Source organism: Phyllopteryx taeniolatus, chromosome 13, assembly GCF_024500385.1.
Source record: "Phyllopteryx taeniolatus isolate TA_2022b chromosome 13, UOR_Ptae_1.2, whole genome shotgun sequence".
NCBI lineage: Eukaryota > Metazoa > Chordata > Actinopteri > Syngnathiformes > Syngnathidae > Phyllopteryx > Phyllopteryx taeniolatus.
In genome coordinates, this window is record NC_084514.1 from 19,282,090 (window position 1) to 19,304,377 (window position 22,288).

Consider the following 22,288-nt stretch of genomic DNA (forward strand, 5'->3'; position numbering starts at 1 on the left):
TCAAACTATTAGTGCTCTCCAAAACGAGGCAGGCGAGCGAACACTGTGGCTTGCGTCGGCAAAAGCAGACGTTATAAAATAGGCGTTTACATTCTTAGGAGTCCTGGGATATTTTATGTTGTAGCTAATTAAGTGTATTTTTAAAAATGGGAAAAAAAAATTATTTGATTCATTTTTAAATCTATTTACAGAGAGATGACTGTAAGTCGTTCCAGTGGCGTCGCTAGGCCTGTTTGAGGAGGAGGAGGAGGGGGGCTTCATAATAATCCCCCCCAAACGACAATTTTTTTGGGGTTAGGACACCCAAAACGTAAATAATAAAATATTAGCGATACCAACGATGCCAATAATAACACAAGTTTTTGTTCACAATTCATAATTTTCGCAAGGATAGAGCTTGAGCCGTGACGCAAATAGCCAAAAACCATATGCCACTGATGACCCCCTTACAAATCATAATAATGCGCTTTATGCCGAATGGCACTTGACCAAGCCATAAAGCCGGTTGGGAGACTTCCTGTGTGCGCAATAACACATTTTCTATCTAATAATATAAAGTATATACAGTATGTGGTATAAAGTGCATGTGAGGTGCAGGTCTAATTTCTGTCCACTTGGGGTCGCCATTATCATGTTTTACACTTTAGTATCTGTGACTTTGAGTATGTGTCTTTAAAAGGCGGGGCCTGGCCTCTTGAGTGATGTGTGTATCAGCGAATAAGAGTGTAGTTGACTGTGGTTGGCCCAGGTTAGCAGCTGACTGTTAACTGTCTAACCCAGGGGTGTCAAACACATTTCAGTACATGGGCCACATTCACCCCAATTAAATCTCAAGTAGGCCTGACCAGTATATTCATGGTTTAATCCAAAATCTTCCCATTGTTTCAGTGCAGATAATTACAAGTACATTAAGAAAATATTCAAATGAATTGATTACTATCTTGTTGCAAATCCTATGAGTAATCTGAAATTTCTTAACAAAAGCAATTGCATTTACAACAGTTATAAATCACTTTTTCATTTATATATTCATGTGAAAATGACAGTCAAGTGGATTTTTTTATGTACCATTTGTGAAACAATTCTGTTACGCTCTAGAAATCATTTTAAATTGGCATAAATTTCTACATTCATATGGAAATCTTGACAACCTCAACTGACTCATCACAGCATACAAATTGCTTATTTCGTGTTTCTTCTGTTGAATAAAATGATTGCAAGTGCACTTGCCGCTACGTCTACCCTCCATCACTTGCGGGGGCATTACAGTACGTTCTATTAACGATGTTTACGTTAGCTACCTTGTGGAAACATAAAGTTTCAAGCAATGTCTGGTGATATTTTCTTTTCTTTTTAAAAATTGGCCACAGTATTAATCAGCACCCAATAAAGTCACTCTCTCTGTGTCATAAAGCTTGGTGACCCCTGGGGTGCATCAGCAGTGGAAAATTAACAGAAGGTTTTGTTTTTAATTTGGAGGAGCAGTCGCCAAGTTGCATTCAGTCGTGCACTTCCGCCGTGGGCCTATTAATAAACAGAGAGATCAAACTCGGCCTCAGCGGGGCGAGCACGACAACGCCGTTATGCAACGCACACTCCTGACCTCGCAGTCGGATGGGCCACGTCGTTTGTCGGTGAACGGCCTCCTAGCCTTGTCATGTCGAGTTGAAGGCTCTTGGGGGAGGGGCAGGGAGGCTGATGAGGCGTTCACTACGACGCGCACTGAGCACGCTCATCCGCCTGTGCGGAGACATCGTGAATCGCACTAAAGACCTCAAAGTCGGAACGCTAATGACCCGTCTGTTTAATGTGGCGTCCTCCTCCTCTCGTGTGTTTTTCCAGTGGGTGTCAAGAACAAGCACGCAATTTCTGTAACATCTCTGTTTTGTTCTTCTTTTTTTCTTTTTTTTCCCCAATGTTGCACACATTTCTGCAGATCAACAATGTCGGAAGACGCCTAAGGGGGTGCTGTCAATGTGCTGTTGCTTTTTGTTAGCCACGCATTCATTCATTCATTCCAACCACTCTGACTGCCCCAGCAGGCTCACTGTTTTATACTGCACAACCTTACGTTGAGATTACCGTGACCTAGATGACATAAAGAAAATAATTTTGTACCGACCGAGCACAATAATATTTACGTATAAGTAAAAATGCCTATCAGGCTAACGATATGGTGTCACAGAGTCCCTTTTGGCAGAAGTCACAGATATGGTTCATTGTCCTCGAAATGGCTGCTGTCGAAAACCGAGAGCTACTACATATAAGCCTTTTCCATAACTTTTATGTTCATACTCTTATAATGTTTTTGTGTGTGTATTTATGTGCCACTCAGCCAACCTGACGGGCCACGTGGAGAGGGTGGGAATAGAAAACTTTGAGCTTTTGAAGGTGCTCGGCACTGGAGGTAAGTCCATGTCGTTAATGACGTAGCCGTCCCTTTTGTGTCATCCATTTCCACGTGCTGAACCGCATCCTCCCCGTTCTCGTGTCTACTCCTCCACCAGCATACGGCAAGGTGTTCCTGGTGAGGAAGGTGAGCGGCCACGACGCCGGCAAGCTGTACGCCATGAAGGTCCTGAAGAAGGCCACCATCGTGCAGAAGGCCAAGACGGCGGAGCACACGCGCAGCGAGCGGCAGGTGCTGGAGCACATCCGCCAGTCGCCGTACCTGGTCACGCTCCACTACGCCTTCCAGACCGACACCAAGCTGCACCTCATTCTCGGTGAGCGCGCGCGCTCGTCCGTTTGTCCATGCGTTTACCCTAGTTTGTGTTTGTTACTATTACTTTCAGCCATTTTATTACTTTTTCACTGAGTGATTAAGACGCTACTCTATTTACAAACAAGTTACGTTTCAGAAGGCTGTTTATATCTTGAATTGTCGCTCGGAGTGACGTTAGCAACCCTTAAAGCAAACCTATTGCAGGTGGATTGCGGAAAGAGCCGTTTTACCTTTTTCCAATATGAGTGTTAATTTGATTAATGCAACCTTAGTATTGAACCTTCTGCTGCATCATTTATTCTGTCTTAACATTTATCACATCATATTTTTTTTATCTCTGACATATTTAAATAAATGAAAACAATCTTCAAAACTTAACAAAAGCTTCGGCCCCCTCCAAGCTTGGGGCCGTGGTACAACTTTACAAATTTCCCCCCCACTTCAACGCGCTTGACTCCACATTTAAATGACTCACATGAGTTATTGTTAAGCGTCTTTGATTTCCTTGAAACGCGCTATATAAATCTACGGCATTACTATGACTATGATTGTTTTGGGCAGATTACGTCAACGGCGGCGAGCTCTTCACACACCTGGTGCAGCGGGTGCGCTTCAAGGAGCAGGAAGTGGCGCTGTACAGCGGCGAGATCGTGCTGGCGCTGGAGCATCTCAACAAGGTGGCGGCGGTCGCATGTTGGTCGTGCGCTGCCGTCGTTTGTCATCATTACTTACAGCCTCTTCCTGTTGCAGCTCGGGATTGTGTACCGCGACTTGAAGCTGGAAAACATTTTGCTGGATTCCAACGGTCACATCGTTCTCACAGACTTTGGCCTCAGTAAAGAATTTGATCAGGTTTGTCTCCATACTATGATTCACATTACAGTGTGAACCAGTGTAAACTTTAATTTAATATAGTTTAGAGGAAAAAAAGAAGAAAAAGGAAAACAAATTATAGTAAAATAAAATGAATAATAATACATGAAAAATAAGGAATTGATTTAAAAATAAATTCAAACAGTGTGCTCCTCAATTTCCCTCCTGCTGGTCAGCAGCTGTGTTGGGGAAAAAAAATGCCTTTAATGCTGAATTTTAAATTGAGGCTGCTGCCTGTTTGTTTCCAATGAAACAGGTGGATCGAGCCTTTTCCGTGTGCGGAACTATCGAGTACATGGCTCCAGAGATCGTGGAAGGAGGCGAGTCCGGACACGACAAGGTGACTTTAATACTTTTATGACTTTGATTCATGCTCACTGACGCTCGTACGGGCCAAGAGCGTGTGTGTCAAACGTGTGTGTGTTTATGTGTGTGTGTGTGTGTTCCCTCGTAGGCGGTGGACTGGTGGAGTCTGGGCGTTCTGATGTACGAGCTCCTGACCGGCGGCTCGCCCTTCACCATAGACGGCGACGAGAACTCGCACACGGACATCGCCAGGTACGTCTCCGGTTATCGGCTGACTGTTATTTCGTCGGCCGCGCACGTCGTACACTGAAACGTCTGTCTTGCTCTGTGTGCCCCAGGAGGATTCTAAAAAAAGATCCTCCTTTCCCCAAAGACATGGCGCCACTGGCCAAAGACATCATCCAGCGACTGCTCACCAAAGACCCCAAGAAGAGGCTCGGCTCGGGTCCAAACGGTGTGGAGAATGTCAAGAAGCATCCATTTTACCAGGTCTGAGTTGTCGTCTGTGGAACCGAGGAATGACTTGCCGTATGATATTATTGCCATATTGCGAATATCAATTCACATTGTGGTGAACCGAGCCCCGATGTTAGCCCCGATAGTTTAAACCAAGGGTCTCCAAACTTTCTGAACAGGAGAGCTACTTCTCGGAGACTGATTAAGGGCTACCGGTTTGATACACATTTCCGAAATAACACATTTGCTAAAATTACCTTGAATTATATGTTAACAATAATATTTATCTATTTGAAGACATTGATTTTGTTAATTTGTCTCACAATAATTATCGACAATTAACATGGATAAATATCAATATGCAACACTACTTCCATCTGCATATATTATTATTATCAAGTGATCGCGTCATCGGTGAGCTAGTTTTAGAACAGGCCCACAGCTTAGTCATGTAGTCCTGGGGGCCATGTTGGTGACCCCTGGTTTGAACCCTAAATGTACCGCAAGCCTTGATCCCAAAACACTTGAATATCAATTGAAGTTCTTAGCCTTCAAAACAAATGTCCAACAGATTATTTGATTTCAAAAAATCAAACATTTCATCTCACTTCCTTGACACCAATTACTACTTTCCTATTAGTCAGGTCCTTGGTGCCATCTTGTGTTTTTTTGGGTCTTAAAGAAAAAGCACAAAACTACGTAAATAGTTAAAAAATAGGTGGGGCTTCAATGTACTCTCATGTTTTTAAATGTGACTCTAATTTTGTTGTGTTTGGCACTGTACCTTAAATTACGCACCTAGCCCTTAGCAGCCCATCATGCTGTTGTTCATCATCAAGTCGGCTTGCTACTCCTCCGCTAACACATCGTCTTAGACCCGCCACACACTGTCGAGCCTCGGCTGGAAACTTTCATGGTGGCCAATGCTAACATGACGCCTTAGAAGGAGCAGGTCATTTGGGCGGCATCTTGTGGTATTACAGAAAAAGCACAAAAATTTGTAGACGGGTGCATTATTCAGCAAGTCGTTGTTAGTTCGAGTCCACAGAAAAAAATCGCAAGGTAGGTGAGTTCGCAAATGGTGAATTGCAAATCGTCGGGGCTTCAGATCGGGTGGGATACATCATGATATCCACGGATGGAGTCCCTTATGTAGAGATGCTGTCTTCCCCCACCTGCAGAAGATCAACTGGGAGGACCTGGCGGCCAAAAAGGTGCCCGCCCCGTTCAAACCGGTCATCCGGGACGAGCTGGATGTCAGCAACTTTGCAGAGGAGTTCACGGAGATGGATCCAACCTACTCGCCCGCCGCTCTGCCTCAGAACTGTGACCGCATCTTCCAGGTGGGATGATTTACGAGTTAAATTTTTTCCGTGACCACGCTCGGAACTCAAAACACTCACATTTCAAAACATCTTTCCCCATTGAAATGAATGGAAAGGCCATTAATTCATTCCAGCCCGTTGTGCTCTTTCTGGTGTGTGCACCTTTACCACCGGGGGGGGCCAGTGTAATGCTGTCATACAAACACAAATGGAGAAGAATTTCACAACTAAGTGACTCAGTAAGCTTCAGTAATATTAATTGTTTTTAGCACAGGCTAAAGAATATACTGTATGCCTGTGAGTATTGTTATATTGTCTGTCTACATTGTGTCTTAACATTAAGCTAACGGACATTTAAAGTGATGTGGTTGTTTTATATAGACAACTTGTGTCTTTGTTTGATGTTTAGTTTGACAGTAAACTTCAATTAGGAATGACAGCTTGAAGCCTCTTTTTTTTCTGCTAAACTGCTGCTTGTTGTGAACTGAGTCGGTCTGCTACTAGCCTCTAGCGTTCGTATCTCAAATTTTTGCTCGCAAGGCAAAGCAGAAAATTTGCTGAGCAAAGGCTCGTATCTCGAAAAACGCGAAAGTCGATTCACTCATAAGTTAAGGTACCACTCTGTATACTTTTTAAAATGTTTCTCTTTGGTGGCGTGCCGTGACATTTTTTTTTATTGTATATGAACACTGGCTCAACAAAGCCAACCTTTGGTGTCATTAGGTGACAATGGGACACGGGCACATACTGCACTCGCGTCGAATACATATAGGATTTGTATCCACATTTGAAAAAGGCCTGATATGAAAAAATGGGAATTGTATTGTTCACATTGACAAGAAAACATCAGGTGCGTATGGATGACAGCCCATGTCGTCCGTGTCCCATTGTCACCTCATGACACCAAACGTCGGTCACCGCGCACTTCTCCTTTAATACTCTTATTTGTTTGTCTGATGTGGAATGTTGATTCCCATTCCACGTTCACCCAGCGACTATATTTGAGGCGCTTCGCCGTAATCGAGTGAAGTTGTGAATGTCCTCAAAAGGTTGCTGTAAGTCAACACGCGTCTGTGTGCGCGCCCGTCGCCATTCACGCCGCCTCAATGAGCCTTTCATCGGCGTAATTGCAGCCGCACGCGGTCTGCCCCATTGAAGTCACAGATGCGAATAACTATTTTTGATAGTTTTGCTTTGAACCATAATATGGGCCATAACGCCACACCGCCGGCTGATGTATGGGTGTTGGAATTTCGACTCTCGATTGCCTTCTGGATGCTCGAGCCGGGGCGCGATCAATAGACGCATTAGCTCGGCTTCTCTGGCGGAATAAAAGGTGACACTCGTGGAGCGTCGGCACGTCTGCTGCGGTTACGCCTCCCGTCTTTGATTGCCCGTTTATCGCTCTCGGCTGCCCGGGGAGGGGAGGGGCCTTACCATGTGTTCCCTGCGCCCCGCCAACGGTGCTTAACAAAACAGAATTAAAATTGCATTAAGAGTGCCGGGCTGTAATTTTGACAGCAATCACATTTTCAAGCCCGGCAATTTGGGGCATCTCATTCATTTATGCAGCTATCCTTCCGTCCATCCGCGGCTGTCACTCATACACGCCACAGCTGTGTGTGTGTGTGTGTCCGTGGGTGTGAGTGTGCGTGTCAGATTTATGCCAATGCTTGGGGCTCCGGAATCCCCGCAGTTGGAATTAAACAGCCGTCTCTTCACAATGAAGAGAAAACAAACAAAAAAAAAAAAGAGGAACAGCTGGACAATTTCCGTGCAGAATTGCTGTGATTATTAGACCGGCAATTATATTTCCAGGGAAAGAAATACCAAAATATCATAGAGTGGAAGCACAGAGTGGAAACCTTTGAAGCTGTAGGATTTGGACATTGTCTGGAAAAATATGCCTAAAAAAATCAACCAAAATTTAATGCGTGAGCTCATCAAATCTCTTGAGGCTTGAGTCACATTTACATACTGAACATTTCATACTTTTTAGTTTTATGTTATACAGTGTAGGGCTGCAACTAATGATTATTTTGATAATCAATTAATCTTTGTTTCAATTAATTGGGTGAATTGGATTAAAAAATATATTTTTAAATTTCCATCCCTTTCTTCAAAAACATTATTTCAATTTGACATTGCAGAAAATGCACAAACATTAATTGATTATGATTGAGGTCCTGGTTTTGTCCTTAAAATCCATCAGAAAACAGGCATAAATGTTGATTATAAATGTTGTTAATTGGAGACTATTTACTGTTGAGAGGCTGAAATAATTCACGTTAAACAAGGTCTCTAAACAATTAATGGATTATCAAAATAGTCGTCAATTAATTTTGAAATCAATTGGATGTCGATTGATTGATTGTTGCACCTCTAATGCAGTGGTTATTGTCTCTTTACCAGTTAAAAACGTGATAAACATTACTTCAAACATATTCTCTACGGTTGATAAAGGTTTTTGACAAGTTCTCACGCGATGCTAACCCTCTCTCTGTCACGTTTGTGTGTTTTTCTAGGGCTACTCTTTCATGGCCCCCTCCATCCTGTTCAAGAGGAACGCGGTGATGGACGACCCCGTGCAGCTGTGCGGCGGCTCCGAGCGGCCCGGCTCGGTCGCGGTGGCCCGGAGCGCAATGATGAAGGTACGGACGGACGATCGTCAGGCGCATTGCTCTGAGCGCACACTTACAGACTCTTCACTCCCTCTCCATTGCCACCTATTCATCTGCTCGTTTTATTTACGATGCCTCTGTTTGTTCCTTTAGAGCCGCTCGGTGTTCACTTATTAAGTTGAAGTTTTCTCGTTGGCGTTCCTGCTGTTATACGAGGCGCAAACAGGATGTTATTATTAATAGTCGGTGTCAGTTTCATCGGAGCGTCGTTATTTTTAGCTTAATGGCAGTGAGTGTTGTAGCAGATTAGAAAATCACCTGCAGAAAAAAATCAGTTCCGCTCTTAGCCCTTTGAATTGGACATTTGATGTCATTTTGTTTTGTTCAATTTATTATAATCCCTCAATTAAATTGTAATATTGTAGGAATTGTAGTACACTAAAATGCATTTTTATTTTAGTAACTTATTTCCACCCCCAAAAATGTAATTATATTATTTTCATTGCAATATAAAAAAATTTTTGTATTGAATCTTAGCTTTTTCATTACAACCCATACCTTTGCTTGCTGCTGATTGGCTGGTAGAAGTCACGATGTTTGCCTTTGAATGAAGGCGTTAATTGTGACCAAATATGGCTCATTTCCCTAAAAGGCCAACCACAGGTGAATTGTTGCACCCAACATTTTTATGACCGTGATGATAGTTAATTCAATTAAAGAATATTTATTGCTGGCGTCGTGCAGAAGCCTTGCCTCTCCAAAACCATCACTTTTCAGGGGGAAAAAAAAGGCATAAACATTGCATCGTCAAAGAGAGGAGGCCCTTTTCAACACTTGAAATTGGTAAATAATAAAAAAAAAAATAACAGACCCACGTGGGGATTGAAAAAATATTAAATTGACCAAATTTGGACGTAGATGATTTCTGCCTGACAGTGACGATATACTGTACATAAAATAAATACAACAGATACAAATGCCTGGCAGGAAGTTTTTCCCTAAACTTCTCCAGATCATTGTATTGCATTGTAATATAGTTTAGAAATAGCTAGCAAATGTGTGTGTAACCCAGGAATAAAATATTTTTAAAAAATCCAGAATCACATTTTATTATATTTAAAGTCTGTCTGTTTTGGCTTCCGGCAGGACTCGCCTTTCTACGCGAGTTACGAGATGGACTTGAAGGACAGCGCTCTGGGCGAGGGGAGCTTCTCCATCTGCAGGCGCTGCACGCACAAGAAAACGGGGCAGAAATATGCCGTCAAGATAGTCAGCAAGCGGTACAATGTTCATCAGAGACACACCGTTTACTCTTCCTGACATTAAATGTTGTCGTGACCGCTTCCTGTTTGTCTTTTGCTTTCAGAATGGAGGCACAGACTCAGCGAGAAATTGCCGCTCTGAAGCTCTGCGACGGCCACCCAAACATTGTCAAGTTGCACGAAATTTTCCACGACCAGGTGTGCCCCAAACCTGCTTGCCGCCACTGTTGTTTTTGTACTTATAAATTCTGCTCGGGTTGCGCGGAGCCCGTGTAGCTATTTCGTGTAAAAGGCCTGATTAACGAGGGTGCTGAAAGCCCGAGAGATGCAGTGACGATCTCTCTTCGTGCGCTGTCCCATAAAGCAGGCCTAGATACGCTCACAGATTGTGTTTCAAAGGGCACCCTGACAAAGTCTGCACAAACTAACCTCTGCTGTTTTTGACACATTTACGTAAATACAGTGAACCTCCGCTTTCTGGCAATCGTAGACACGCCTCTGAAATTTTGGGCAATTTTAGTTTAAACCTTAAATACTGTACATTGTGTACACTATATGATCCCAAAACAAGTATCATTTCAAACATATTTAACAGCATTGGCCTTAAAAATATTTGTCCCACAGATGTTTTAATTTTGAAAAAAATCACCAGAAGAGCAAGAACGCTGGCGTGTATGTCACCGCTTCATAACTGGCAAAAATACCAATTACTGCTTTCCTATTAGCTGTTTTATGATGTTTTTCACTCAGTGGTCCATAGATACTCTCATTTTTTTCAAATGTCCCTAATTCAAATGCCAGTTGTTTTTGTGATATCAAAACAATGAGACCCAGATAAATTATTTTAAAACTTTTTCCACCATTAATGTGACCTATAACCTATAAAAATCATTTGAAAAAAAAAAATAAACGTTTTCGAAATGGGAAGTAATAATAAACAACTGAGATAATGCGATTGCTTAAGTGTGCACACCCTATTATATCTGGGGATGTGGCTGTGTTCAGGATTAACGAATCACAATCAAACTCATGATAAATGGAAGTCAGCACGTACCTGATACTTTTTAATGTGCCTCTGATTAACCCCCAAATAAAGTTCAGATGTTCTAATTGGCTTTTCCTGACATTTTTGTCATCACATCTGATAGCACAAACCGGGCATTTGAACAGGGGTGTGTTGACTTTTTATATCCACTGTGTATATCCCAAATGACAGTTTAGTTGAACACCTACTATAACTTAGGTTGAGCAGCAAGCTGTTACCAGCTGATCCGCTGTTAACTTGCAACCCTGCCAGTAGAGAGCCACTCCTTTCTCTGCCTCATCTTGAGAGGTTTATCACCAACATTAGCTACTACTGCTAGAAACGGGGTGTTTGGGTGGCATCGTAGCGTGTTACAGAAATAGAAACGAAAATAAGCATAACAGAACCAATAGGTGCTTTTTTTTTGTCACAGCTCCACACATATCTGGTCCTGGAGCTGCTCGGCGGAGGAGAGCTGCTGGAGCGCATCCGCCGGAAGCAGCACTTCAGCGAGACCGAGGCCAGTCGCATCATGCGCAAGCTGGTGTCGGCGGTCAGCCACATGCACGACGTAGGCGTGGTGCATCGGGATCTGAAACCAGAGGTAGTCGCCGTGCTCGGCATACACGACTTGGCGTTTTTCAAACAATCAAAAGAGCAAAGAAAATGACCCTGTGTGTGTGTGTGTGTGTGTGTGTGTAACCACTCTGTAGAACCTGCTCTTCACCGATGAGAGCGAGAGCTCCGAGATCAAAATCATCGACTTTGGGTTCGCCCGCCTCAAGCCGCCGGACAATCAGCTGCTGAAGACGCCCTGCTTCACTTTGCAGTACGCCGCGCCCGAGATTCTCAAGTATGACGGCTACGATGAATCATGCGATCTGTGGAGTCTGGGCGTCATTCTGGTGAGTGGAGGTTCGAGCAAAATAATAAAGACCCTGCCATCATTTGTCCCACAGTGTCCCGTAATGTTCCATATTGTGTGGGACGTAACGAACATAGTTGTGAATGTGACGAGTGGTGAAAAAGCCTTTGAAACTGTGTACCTGGAGGCAAATGGAAGGGAGAAAACATCCTCCACTGACCTTTCTTACCAAGTTTAATGAGAGTGTATAGAAGCATGCGGTGCATAGCTCAGCTTTGGCTTGCAGCTTTTTTAGGACATGCTCGGTTAAAATTGTATGGATCTAAAAAAAACTGTTATGTTCCCATTGTCTTAATGAGTTTTTTTTTTTATGATGTCATTGGCAGTACACCATGCTGTCTGGCCAGGTTCCTTTCCAGTGTCAGGAGCAGAGCCTGACCCACACCAGCGCCGAGGAGATCATGAAGAAAATCAAACAGGGAGACTTCTCCTTTGAAGGCGAGGCCTGGAGAAATGTGTCGCAGCAGGCCAAAGATCTCATCCAAGGTGAGAGCTGAGTTTTTCCAGCCAGTAGTTGTGTTGGATGGCCACAATGCATCTGGCGTATGTTCCAAAGCATGGCTTCCTCTGTCTGTCTGAGTCCCGTGACTATGTCCTGCCATTGCCGATCAAAATGGCTGGCTCTGTGTTTTGGGGAAAATCACCAAAGATTAGGAAAAAGTGACATTAAAATCTCTTAAATTATGTGGCTTTGCGTGAATATAACGTTATTCTGGTTTTGCGTTAATATAACGTTATTCCTTGTCAACTGAATACTCTCGCTTTTGCCTCCATGTCCTCTCTTGAAACCTCGAGTCACTTTCAGACTTGACAAATGATCCCATCTCATCAGGAAGGTGAATTCGACCGCCTGCCAACCCGCCTTGAAAAATAGCCGCTTATTTTACGAGACACCGCTGAACAGCTCAATGCATAGGAAAATTCACATGTGTCCCAACAGATTTGCAGTCGGAAAGAAAATCCGTCATTTGCGTCTCTTCTCTTCTACTTTTGGCGGTTTTAGGTGCAACATCCAACTGGTTCCTTGTGCCCCTGACTGGTGCCCTCAAATAACTGTCTGTGGTCCCGCAGAGCTGCTGACCGTGGACCCGAGCAAGCGGATCAAGATGTGCGGCCTCCGCTACAATGCTTGGCTCCAGGACGACAGCCAGCTGTCTTCCAACCCGCTCATGACGCCGGACATCCTGGGCTCATCCACCGCGTCGGTCCACACTTACGTCAAAGCTACCTTTAACGTGAGCTTGCGTGACGCCTCATGTCTCACAGTCGTGTTTTACTCCTAGAACCAGTAGTTAATACAAGACAAACTATAATGACACGGAGTAGAGTGCAGGCCTCCATCATGAAACTGTGACACTCGCTCCAGTCCTGCAGATGGCAGTAATGCACATTACAGTCTGACTGTCAACTGTCACACACTGCCAACTTTTTTGCTGATCTGGTTGCTTTCATATAACATTGCAACAGCAAAAACTAGAAGATGTATCACTTTCAATCGGTATTTCCTCCATTCTAATTGATACCGTGCCTCAATTCATGGCCCGTTGCGTTATCCACGTGAACAAATTCGCTGTCCTCCAAAAGCATATATCTTCAAATGTTATGTTTAATTAGAAAAATATCAAAAAAAATGTTGTTTCTTTTTCCCATTGAAATATATATTTTTTTAAATATTCTAAACTATATTTATATTAATTTTTTAAAATATAATAATAATAATAATAATATATAATATAATAATAATATAATTTGTGGGGTTGGGCAGGCAACAGTATTATTTTAAATACTGTCATTAGAAAAAACAAAAACAAAAAAATAATAATCCCCCCAATAAAAACCATAGCCTGAATAAACACCTCATATAAGTGGAATTGATACAGTATTTCATTTTTGCGTATATTGTTGCAACCAACAATTCGTAAAATATAATTTAAAACCGAGATTGTCAGTGGTAACCATTTAAGTTTTAACAAGGGAAAGAACTTGAACTGCCTTCTCGCACTGCAGGCGTTCAACAAATGCAAGCGGGAAGGTTTCCACCTACAGACGGTGGACAAGGCGCCGCTGGCTAAGCGGCGGAAGATGAAGAAAACCAGCACCAGCACGGAGACGCGCAGCAGTTCCGGCGAGAGCACCCACTCCTCGTCCTCATCGTCGCAGTCCAGAGAGAAGAACTTTGCCGAGGGGGGCGACGGCGCCCACCGGCCCGCCGACTGCACGCCGGGCACCACGCCCGCGGGCACGCCCGTCGGAACGGACTCGGAGCAGCAGTGGCCGGCGCCTCCCGCCTTTCGCTTTTCCGACGGGAAGTGACGACCCTCTTTTCTCCTCCTTTTGGTTTTTGCATGGCAAGCATGCAGCAAGGAGCGGCAACCTCAATATCAAGCAAACCTCCACTAGCAATAGCTCGTCCCGCTCTAAATCCCGGGCCAACACACACACACACACACACAGACTCACTGAAACACACAAAAACACACACAAAAAACTGAAATACAGTATACTGAAACACTGAGACACGCACACATAGAAACACACACACAAACAGACAGAAGAACGAGCATAGGCACAAACACGGACACACAGAAAAAACACAAAATCAAATAGAAACAGAAACACACAGAAACAAACATTCTCAAAGACACAGACATACACAAAAACATGAGCGCACACCAAAAAACACAAACACACACACAGAAACACATTCACTGTGTGCATCAGGGCCTGGACCAAGAAGGAGTTGTCATGGGGGTAAAACCCCACAAGGGCTGCCCTCCTGTCCCAGCTCCCGACATTTGCAGCTTCTAACCACCTCCATCCTCGTCTTGCGTGTCGGTCCTTGCCTCCCCAGGTCCAAAGGGAAGTGTTTACTGCGAGAGAGGAAATACGAACGCTCGGCCGCGTCGTCGGTCCACTTCCGCCGTCTTCTGCGAGACGGAGCACGGTATTTATACGCCATTTGTACACCAGAGTATTAATGATGAGATGTATTGTTAACTTATTTACGGCTCAGAGGAAAGAGCGTGTGAATACGGTGAGTCTTTAAAAGAAAGCTATTTTGTGTACGTGCGTCTAAGCTCGAAAAGATTTTTCCAAGATGAGTTTGTAGTCTGTGGCGGATTCCTTTTTATAGAGCACGTCAACGCTAACTGGCGAACGAAGGCCTCTTGAGAGTAAGGTTAGCGTCATTAACGGGATTGTCAAAACGGTGTCGCCGGATCCCAAAAGCTGCACTTAAAATCAGCCGAATCGGGCACTATCTTTGTCCATTCACTACAAAAGTACGCATCCCCAGACTGGACATGGATTTTTCAAAAAAGATTTTAATTGTGGCTACAAAATGCTAATTTGTTATGCTAACATGTACATTGCCTACTAATTTGTGGCCATGAATTAGGTGTAATCTGCGCACAGAATACTAATTTGTGGCCAAAGGTAAAAATGCAAATTATTAATTTAATTCCTGGACCATTGGGTAAGCAAATTAAGCGCACCTTTTCTAGAAAGAGAAAGCTCGAGGACATTGGCTATTGCAGTTTCTAGCTAAGGTGCATTCCATTTGCTTTCCAATATGTCCAAAATGTTAACTGGAATGATATTTAAACCACAAATTAATATTTCGCACGCATATTATACCTATTTTGTGGCCATAGATTAGTATATTGTGGGCACAATTTAGTATTTTGTGGCCACGAATTATCATTTTGTGTGCACGTTATATCTGTTATTGTGGCCATAAGGAAAATTTTTCCACGTCATGTCTGGGGCTCCGCACTAAAGCGTTGATGTGTCACACAATCTCAAGGCAGTTGACGTGTGCTAAAAGTCACAAAGCAGACGACTCGAACAGTCCGTTCACTTCTTTTTGTGCTGATTTAAATAATAATTGTGCCATAAAAATTGCGAATTGGTCGTGCATAGGGACTTTAAAACAAGCTGGTTCTCTACACTTTCGTACTCCAATCAAAAGGTGGCAGTGTTTTTTTATTTTATTTTAAATGTATTTATTTATTTTTTTTAAATTGAGAAAGTCGGGACATCTGCACCGATTCTTCGAAATGTAGCATGTCACATGAGCATGAGCGAGGTATCTCCACGAGGCATCAGTTGTCTACTGAAAAATAGAATTTTAAATGTGAATTTTAATGCACGGTATAAGCACTTACAATATCAGCTATTTTACAGCAGTTTGATGTGGAAATTGATTGCGCACCAACCTTTTCCGCCTAATACAGTGGAACCTCGATTTAACGGACTAATGGGGAGAGAGGTCATCTGTTAAAAAAAAAATAAAAAATCATTAAATTGAAGTGCTTTTTCCGTGGCTTAAAAACACCAGTACAGTACAAAATTATTGAAAATAAATATAAAAAGGTTTATCCAAGCTTACCTCATGGATGCACGAAAGGGGTGTGTTTTTAGTCCCAACTGGACATTATTTTCTGTCTGTTAAATTTGAAGTCCATTAAATCAGGGTCTGTTAAATCGAGGTTCCACTGTACAGCAAGCTTGAGCCAGATAGCTTAGCATGAAGACTGATGGGGAAAAAAAGCTATCCACCTCCTTCGGAGTTGTTAGTGGTGTGAAAATGTTTATGGATTTTGCAGGGTTTCCCACCTGGTCCGGTTTGAATCTGGTGAAAATCCGTTGATAAGACGGCAAGTCATCTGTTTAAATCACCATCAAGTCAAAGTCGATTGGTCAGTTTCAAGCTCGCTCAAACGTTTTCTCACCAGAAGCGTACTGAATTTTTTTTCTGGAACCGTTCTGGGACCATTAACCACAAACCCGTTTCACACTGGCTGATTTCCAGCTCGCTGCTGTGCTGTGTGTAAGATACGGGTGAAGAATGTTTGGGTGATTTTAGTCGACCCGCAAACTATTCTCCGAGTCGTATCAGTTCTCGCACATGCTCAGTTCTCGTTTGCGACGGCTTCGGTTTCTCAGAGGCAGATGCTTGCGCACTGTTGCCAAATCACGAATTTTAGTGTTTCAGAAGCGATGCATGCGACCCGCACTCCGGCCCTCGTGTCCGTCTCGTCACCGCTTGTGTTCCGTGGACGTGTTCCCCTGCTATATTTTGTTTTGGTGGGAGCGCCCCCCCCCACCCTCCCGCCCCCATCTTCCATTCGGATGCACTCAGTCGGAAAACCAAAGCGCGATACGACCGCTGATAATAACCTCGAGGTAGCTGCTCCGCAATCTCTCTCGGGCAATTTATGCAAAACCGGTGTTTGTTTTGTCCCACTGCGCCAATCTTTCTCTCTTTGCTTTGAACTATGCATTTCCCCTTTTATGCGTTGTTTTTTTTTTTTTTCTTTTCGGCCTCGCTTTTGTCCCGCCGTCGAGCCTCGCTGATCTTTTCGCGCGACTCCAACCAAAGTGCGCACTTGCACCGGGTCCGTCGTCCACAAAGGGAACGGGAAAAGTGGGAACTGTGGAATCCTTGAAGCAGCAGCGCTACGAAGCTCTCGTCTAACTTAGTACCCCTCCCCCCCACCCTCCATCCTTTTGTTTGGGTGTATTAATAGCTCAAGTGGCGCAAAGAGGAAGAGTGTCCTACATTGAGCACCCCCCATCTCCCCACGGTCCCCTCTGGGAGCCAGGCTCTATTAGATGATGTGCACCACTTGTGTTTGTTCAAAAGAAAACATCAGCCTTTTACATCATTCCATCCATCCAGCAGCGCGTCCCCAGAAAGAGCCAGTCCAGAAGATCGGTTCAAATGAGCTCCTCCACCCTTCAACCCAGCTCCTTTGATGTAGTCCTTGAAGTAGCCTGAATGAGCGTCCACATTTATTCCACATGAGGACATTTCTCGACATTTCCTTGATGGACTAATTGTTGTGATTTTCCAAAATATTTTTCAGACTCCATGCCAAGCAGACTAATTGTTTCTGCAGGAAGTTGGTCGAGAGTAACGATAGACCAAAGTTAAGGTTCGATTCGCATCTCGATTTCTAACCCGTTTACGACAAACATGAAATTATGCAGAAAAATCAAAGGCCCACAAATGATTGGATGTCGGGGGGGGAAAAAATCACCAATTACTGTTTTTCTATATTTATATATATTTCATATATTTCATGCTGTTTTTTGACTCAGTGATACATTGATACTCTAATTTTTTAAAAATAGTTTCAGTGGATATAAAGTCTACACACAAACTGTTCAAATGGCAGTTTTTTTATGATCAAAAAATTAGACCAAGATGAATCAGTTCCAAACATTTAAAATCTTTGAATGATGTCTTTTTAATCAAAAAAAAAAAAAAAAATCATCTAGTGTGGAGATGTAAAAAATAAACAGCTGACTGAATCAAGCGTTATAAAATATTAATTATCCAGGCAGTGTTTTAAGTGACATTTTCAAAATTCTTGACCATCACACAAAAAGGGGAACCGCAAGAACCTGTGATGCAAAATTGGCTAAATCTGATTGTTTGTCTTCATAAATATTGTTGTAGGAAACTTATATTATGGATGCCATATTGCACGGAGCAGCCTGGACAGATTTGCGCATACCAAACCGACCAACTGAGTAATGTGCGTAATGTGGTCCATTTCTAATTTGGATCACCTTCAACTTTGGAGCTGCAGTGGTGGCCTAGGTAACAAACCACGCTGCGTCATGTTTGCTAGCTAGTCTTGAACGTACGAGCGGTACCATTATGACTCCCAAAATACGGATCTGCGCCTTTAATCCAGATCCTCACCAAATTTGAAAGCTCGTGGTGGCCCAAGACGTACACCTCGAATCAAGCTGAAACACGTCCCATTTTCCCGTTTTAGCCAGCGCTGGACTTGCAAAAAAAAAAAAAAAAAATAAAAAGCTTCATGAAAAGGACAATTTGCCCTCGATCCATAGCGTGCCATTTAGATTTCGTTTCCAAAACGCTGTGAAAATCACAAACATTTCACTCGCCCGCCCGCCGCAAGTAGGGCACCTGTCAGCATGTGGCGGCTTTTCTTCCCAGCAGCGCTCGCTCCCGGGGGGGACGGGGATGGGGGCGTCACGTCTATAAATAACACCTTGAACTGTCTCGACGTGAAACAATTTAGCAGGAAACTGTACAAAAAAAAATCAAGTTCTTGAAGCCACATGACTGCATCAGCTCCACATCCTTCAAAGTGGATCATAATCACTTCCCATTCTTTATTTTTTTTAGTAATTAAAGTGATATTTTTCTTAATTGTACAGGCAGGTTTTAAAGTAGTATTTGAACATTTTTAAATGTCTTACACATGTAAAAAAAAAAAAAAAAAAAGAAAAAAAGAAGAAAAGAAAGTTAACCATGGCGAAGGGTAATGAAACCAATTTTGTGGTTTTTTTTTGGTCACACTTTTCCACTTTTCAATTTAATTTAAAAAATAATTCCATCAAAATTAAATGTCAAGAATTGAAAACTTAATGCAAAATACAGTACATTAGGCAAAAATATTAAATATTCAAAATATAAAAAAAAAATACTAAAACATATTACAAAAGTAGATGAAATATTTGACAAATTGCTAGACAGATTATGAGAACAATAATAGAGAAAGAGCAGATATAAAATATTAGATGAATAATGCAATAATATTTTAAAAAATATATTCCGTTTGCTCTTTTACGGTCATCATCACGTTTCCACATTTGGATTTAGTTCAAAAATAATTTGATCAAAATGAAAAGTGTCAACCAAGTACTTGGCATGCAGTTACATGAAAGTATTAAATTGAAAATTTGAGAAATACAGTGAAAATGCAAACATTTTAGACAGAAAAATAAGGAAATACAAAATACAATACAATACTAAATTATGAGAAAAGGAATACAAAAATATCTGGCAAAAAGAATATCCGAAGAAATACAACATAACACCAAATTATGAGAAAAATGAAAATGAACAAAAGTATTAGATGAAAAATGCCACAATGTTAGAAAATATTCAATTTCCTAGTCCATTGTCATCATTAATTAAAATACAACCCATCCAAAAACAAATGTAACAAATTGTTGGAAATAGAATATTTGTTTTTACAAAATTATGAGAAAAAAATAATAAAATGTATAAAAGTAGACTGAAAACGCCATAATATACAAACAAAGTAAATTTCACGTTCTAAAGTTATCATCACACATTTCAACATTTATATTAATTTCAAAAATTATTTTGGTTAAACTGAAAAGTACTTGACATACATTACATGAAATGGTTTGAAGGAAAAAAATATAATACAATGAAGAAATATTAAACAAAAAATTGTACTGTACTTTATTTCTCCTCCAAATGAACGTATTTTAGCGTCACTTAAAAAAAAAACAGACTTTTGCAAGTATTGCCCCAAATTGCCTAACTTAGTAAGATTTTGTAAACATTTTGTAAAAATCCTACTAAGTTCCTCGAGACTCGCAGCTGCTCCATTTCCCATTTTGTTCCCCTTCCCACGCCGATTCCCAAAGTGGAAACAAAATGTACTGTAGCAGTAAATCCCTTTGAGATGCCACACTTTGCACTCTGATGTTTTTTTTTGTTTTTTTTAAATGTTTATCTGTTAATTTGCATCAACAAGAACCTCTGCAAAGAGTTTTTGCTTCTTTCTTTATTGAACTTGTCGTCCACTGTGAATCGTTTGAGGCCTTTAGCCTAGTGGGAGGAAGTACATTAGATGTCCTTAAACTAAATTGTCGTTGATTTGCTCATTTCGTCATTTGTATTTTTTTTTTGGGGGGGGGGGGGGTGTCCAAACCCTGTTTTAAAGATAAACTGTACCCAGGCGTGTTGTTTTAGGGAGCGGCCGCCAGATGGCAGCAAAGCACATGCAAAAGGATATCACGCTATTTTAAGTCCCTAACATCCTCCCAAAGCGACTGTATGTTTTTTTTGTTAAAAAAAAAAAAAGTAACAAAACTACTGTAATAATTGTTGACTGATCAGTTTGTTGTCTGCAGTTGTTTTCTTGACCCACCGCCCCCGACCATTGTGTGATGTGCAAATATATTTATATTTATTTTAGACCTTTAAGGTCCCTGGGAACTATTTGTTTGTCACGTCACAATAAAATGTTCCTTAGTGTTTACTAACTTCTACTGTACGTCTTTTTATATGAAGTTATTTTCACGTGGATAAAAGTGCTGCAAAATCTAAAAATGTAAAAAGAAAAAAGAAGCTCAAATTGATCAATTTACGTTTGAATGAGCCATCCATTACAATTTTGCAGCTCTAATTCACAGACCCAAAAATTGTTTGAATATTTTTTTTACTACAATAAATGATTAGAAATAATATTTGATTATTTTTGGGCAATTATCTTTTGGACTTGTGCAAAAAAAAAAAAAAAAAGAAGCAAAAAGCAACAACAACAATAAAATATCGCCACCAATAGCACAGAAAAACAATTTGATTAAAAGCTCATAAATGTAATAAGAGTAGCTGAGGTAACTTATAAAGCAAACAACATCAAAATGTACAAAAAAGGATCTGAAACTTTTGGGTGGAGAAATATTACATTTATTATTTATAGGCAAATATTTAGCATACATAATAGTACACATTTTAAATGCTTATTTCTTTTGGGGGGGCACTTCTGTAGAACTTAAAGTGGACAGAAGATGGCGTTCTTTATCTCAAAAAACATCTTTACTGATTATGTAATTAATTGCATTTTTAAAATATTTGTGTATATAGGTTTACAAATAAAACTATTATCTTTATTGCATTCAATTTTATCCAGTATTGTCGTTATAGGCGGAACGGTGGGCGACTGGCTAGCACATCTGCCTCACGGTTCTGAGGACCGGGGTTCGATTCCCGGCCCCCCCTGTGTGGACTTGCATGTTCTCCTCGTGCCTGCGTGGGTTTTCTCCGGGTACTCCGCTTTCCTCCCACATTCCAAAAACATGGATGCTAGGTTAATTGAAGACACTTACAGTTAATTGAAGACGCTTACGGTTTATTTGGAGTGTATAATTAGACTTATTTGCATATTTCAGCCATTGACAACTATAGTGGGCTAACTCCATTTTGGTCATTTAAAAAAAAAAAAAAGTGCAGAAAGAAATAAAGAAAATAGCATATTTTTTAGATGAATACTGATTAGCTTTGCGGCTCATATGCGGCTTCCTTCTGCAACGAAGCATTACAGCGATCAAAACAAGCCTACTCAAGTGTGTCCAACCTGACTATTTTCTTTCATTGTCAAAAAAAAACACCCAGACTTTCAATATAGGTGTCAATTATGCCGCACGGCTTCTGCAGAATGGGGAAATTTTACGACACAAGTTGTGTGACATTTTGAGCGTTCAAGAGCATTAATAGATTTCTCAAGCTATTTTTAGCACTTTAGATTGCTTTGTATTGTGTAAAAATAACAGACGAAGTGGGGACAGACCAATAGTATTGATCAGTGGAAAAATACATTGACCATACTTGGACATCCAGGATTTCGGCCGACAGGGACGATATGATCCAAGGCCAGAATCATTGTATTTGACAAACTGTCATAATCTGAGTAAAATCTCAGTTTTTGTCAAAACAAGTTTCCAGAAGAAGTCATCATTGCCAAATAAATTTTATTTTGGACATTGGAGACTGCCGCTGCACTTCCACGAGCAGCTCAAATAATTGAGCCGTGTGCGCTCATTATACACTGTGTGTGTGTGTGTGTGTGTGGCTTCCATTACTGTGGTCAAGTATCCAGATGGCGACCTGCCACTCCAAACGCTATCAGCTAAATCCGCCCAGCGCACATGCACACTCATGAAGCCGAGCTCTGTCAAATATTCTTTT

General features: G+C 41.6%; 1 protein-coding gene across 4 annotated transcripts in view; it reads left to right on the plus strand.

Annotated features, from left to right (window-relative positions):
* rps6ka5 (ribosomal protein S6 kinase, polypeptide 5) overlaps nucleotides 1-22,288 on the plus strand; it is a 28,774-nt gene that overhangs the window by 804 nt on the left and 5,682 nt on the right. For 2 of the 4 annotated variants that reach the window (XR_009791437.1, XR_009791436.1), the window contains exons 2-17: nucleotides 2,336-2,407; nucleotides 2,508-2,726; nucleotides 3,287-3,402; nucleotides 3,476-3,577; nucleotides 3,855-3,938; nucleotides 4,053-4,156; nucleotides 4,243-4,393; nucleotides 5,542-5,703; nucleotides 8,211-8,336; nucleotides 9,453-9,586; nucleotides 9,673-9,766; nucleotides 11,026-11,196; nucleotides 11,306-11,497; nucleotides 11,844-12,003; nucleotides 12,589-12,752; nucleotides 13,525-14,461. Coding sequence is in view for 2 of the 4 variants with exons in the window: in XM_061794799.1 (XP_061650783.1) it covers nucleotides 2,336-2,407; nucleotides 2,508-2,726; nucleotides 3,287-3,402; nucleotides 3,476-3,577; nucleotides 3,855-3,938; nucleotides 4,053-4,156; nucleotides 4,243-4,393; nucleotides 5,542-5,703; nucleotides 8,211-8,336; nucleotides 9,453-9,586; nucleotides 9,673-9,766; nucleotides 11,026-11,196; nucleotides 11,306-11,497; nucleotides 11,844-12,003; nucleotides 12,589-12,752; nucleotides 13,525-13,830 (2,357 nt within the window). In the remaining 2 variants the exon portion in view is untranslated. Of the gene's footprint in view, nucleotides 1-2,335; nucleotides 2,408-2,507; nucleotides 2,727-3,286; nucleotides 3,403-3,475; nucleotides 3,578-3,854; nucleotides 3,939-4,052; nucleotides 4,157-4,242; nucleotides 4,394-5,541; nucleotides 5,704-8,210; nucleotides 8,337-9,452; nucleotides 9,587-9,672; nucleotides 9,767-11,025; nucleotides 11,197-11,305; nucleotides 11,498-11,843; nucleotides 12,004-12,588; nucleotides 12,753-13,524; nucleotides 20,580-22,288 lie in introns of those variants that run through there. The other 2 variants (XM_061794799.1, XM_061794800.1) reach the window with 2 other exon arrangements.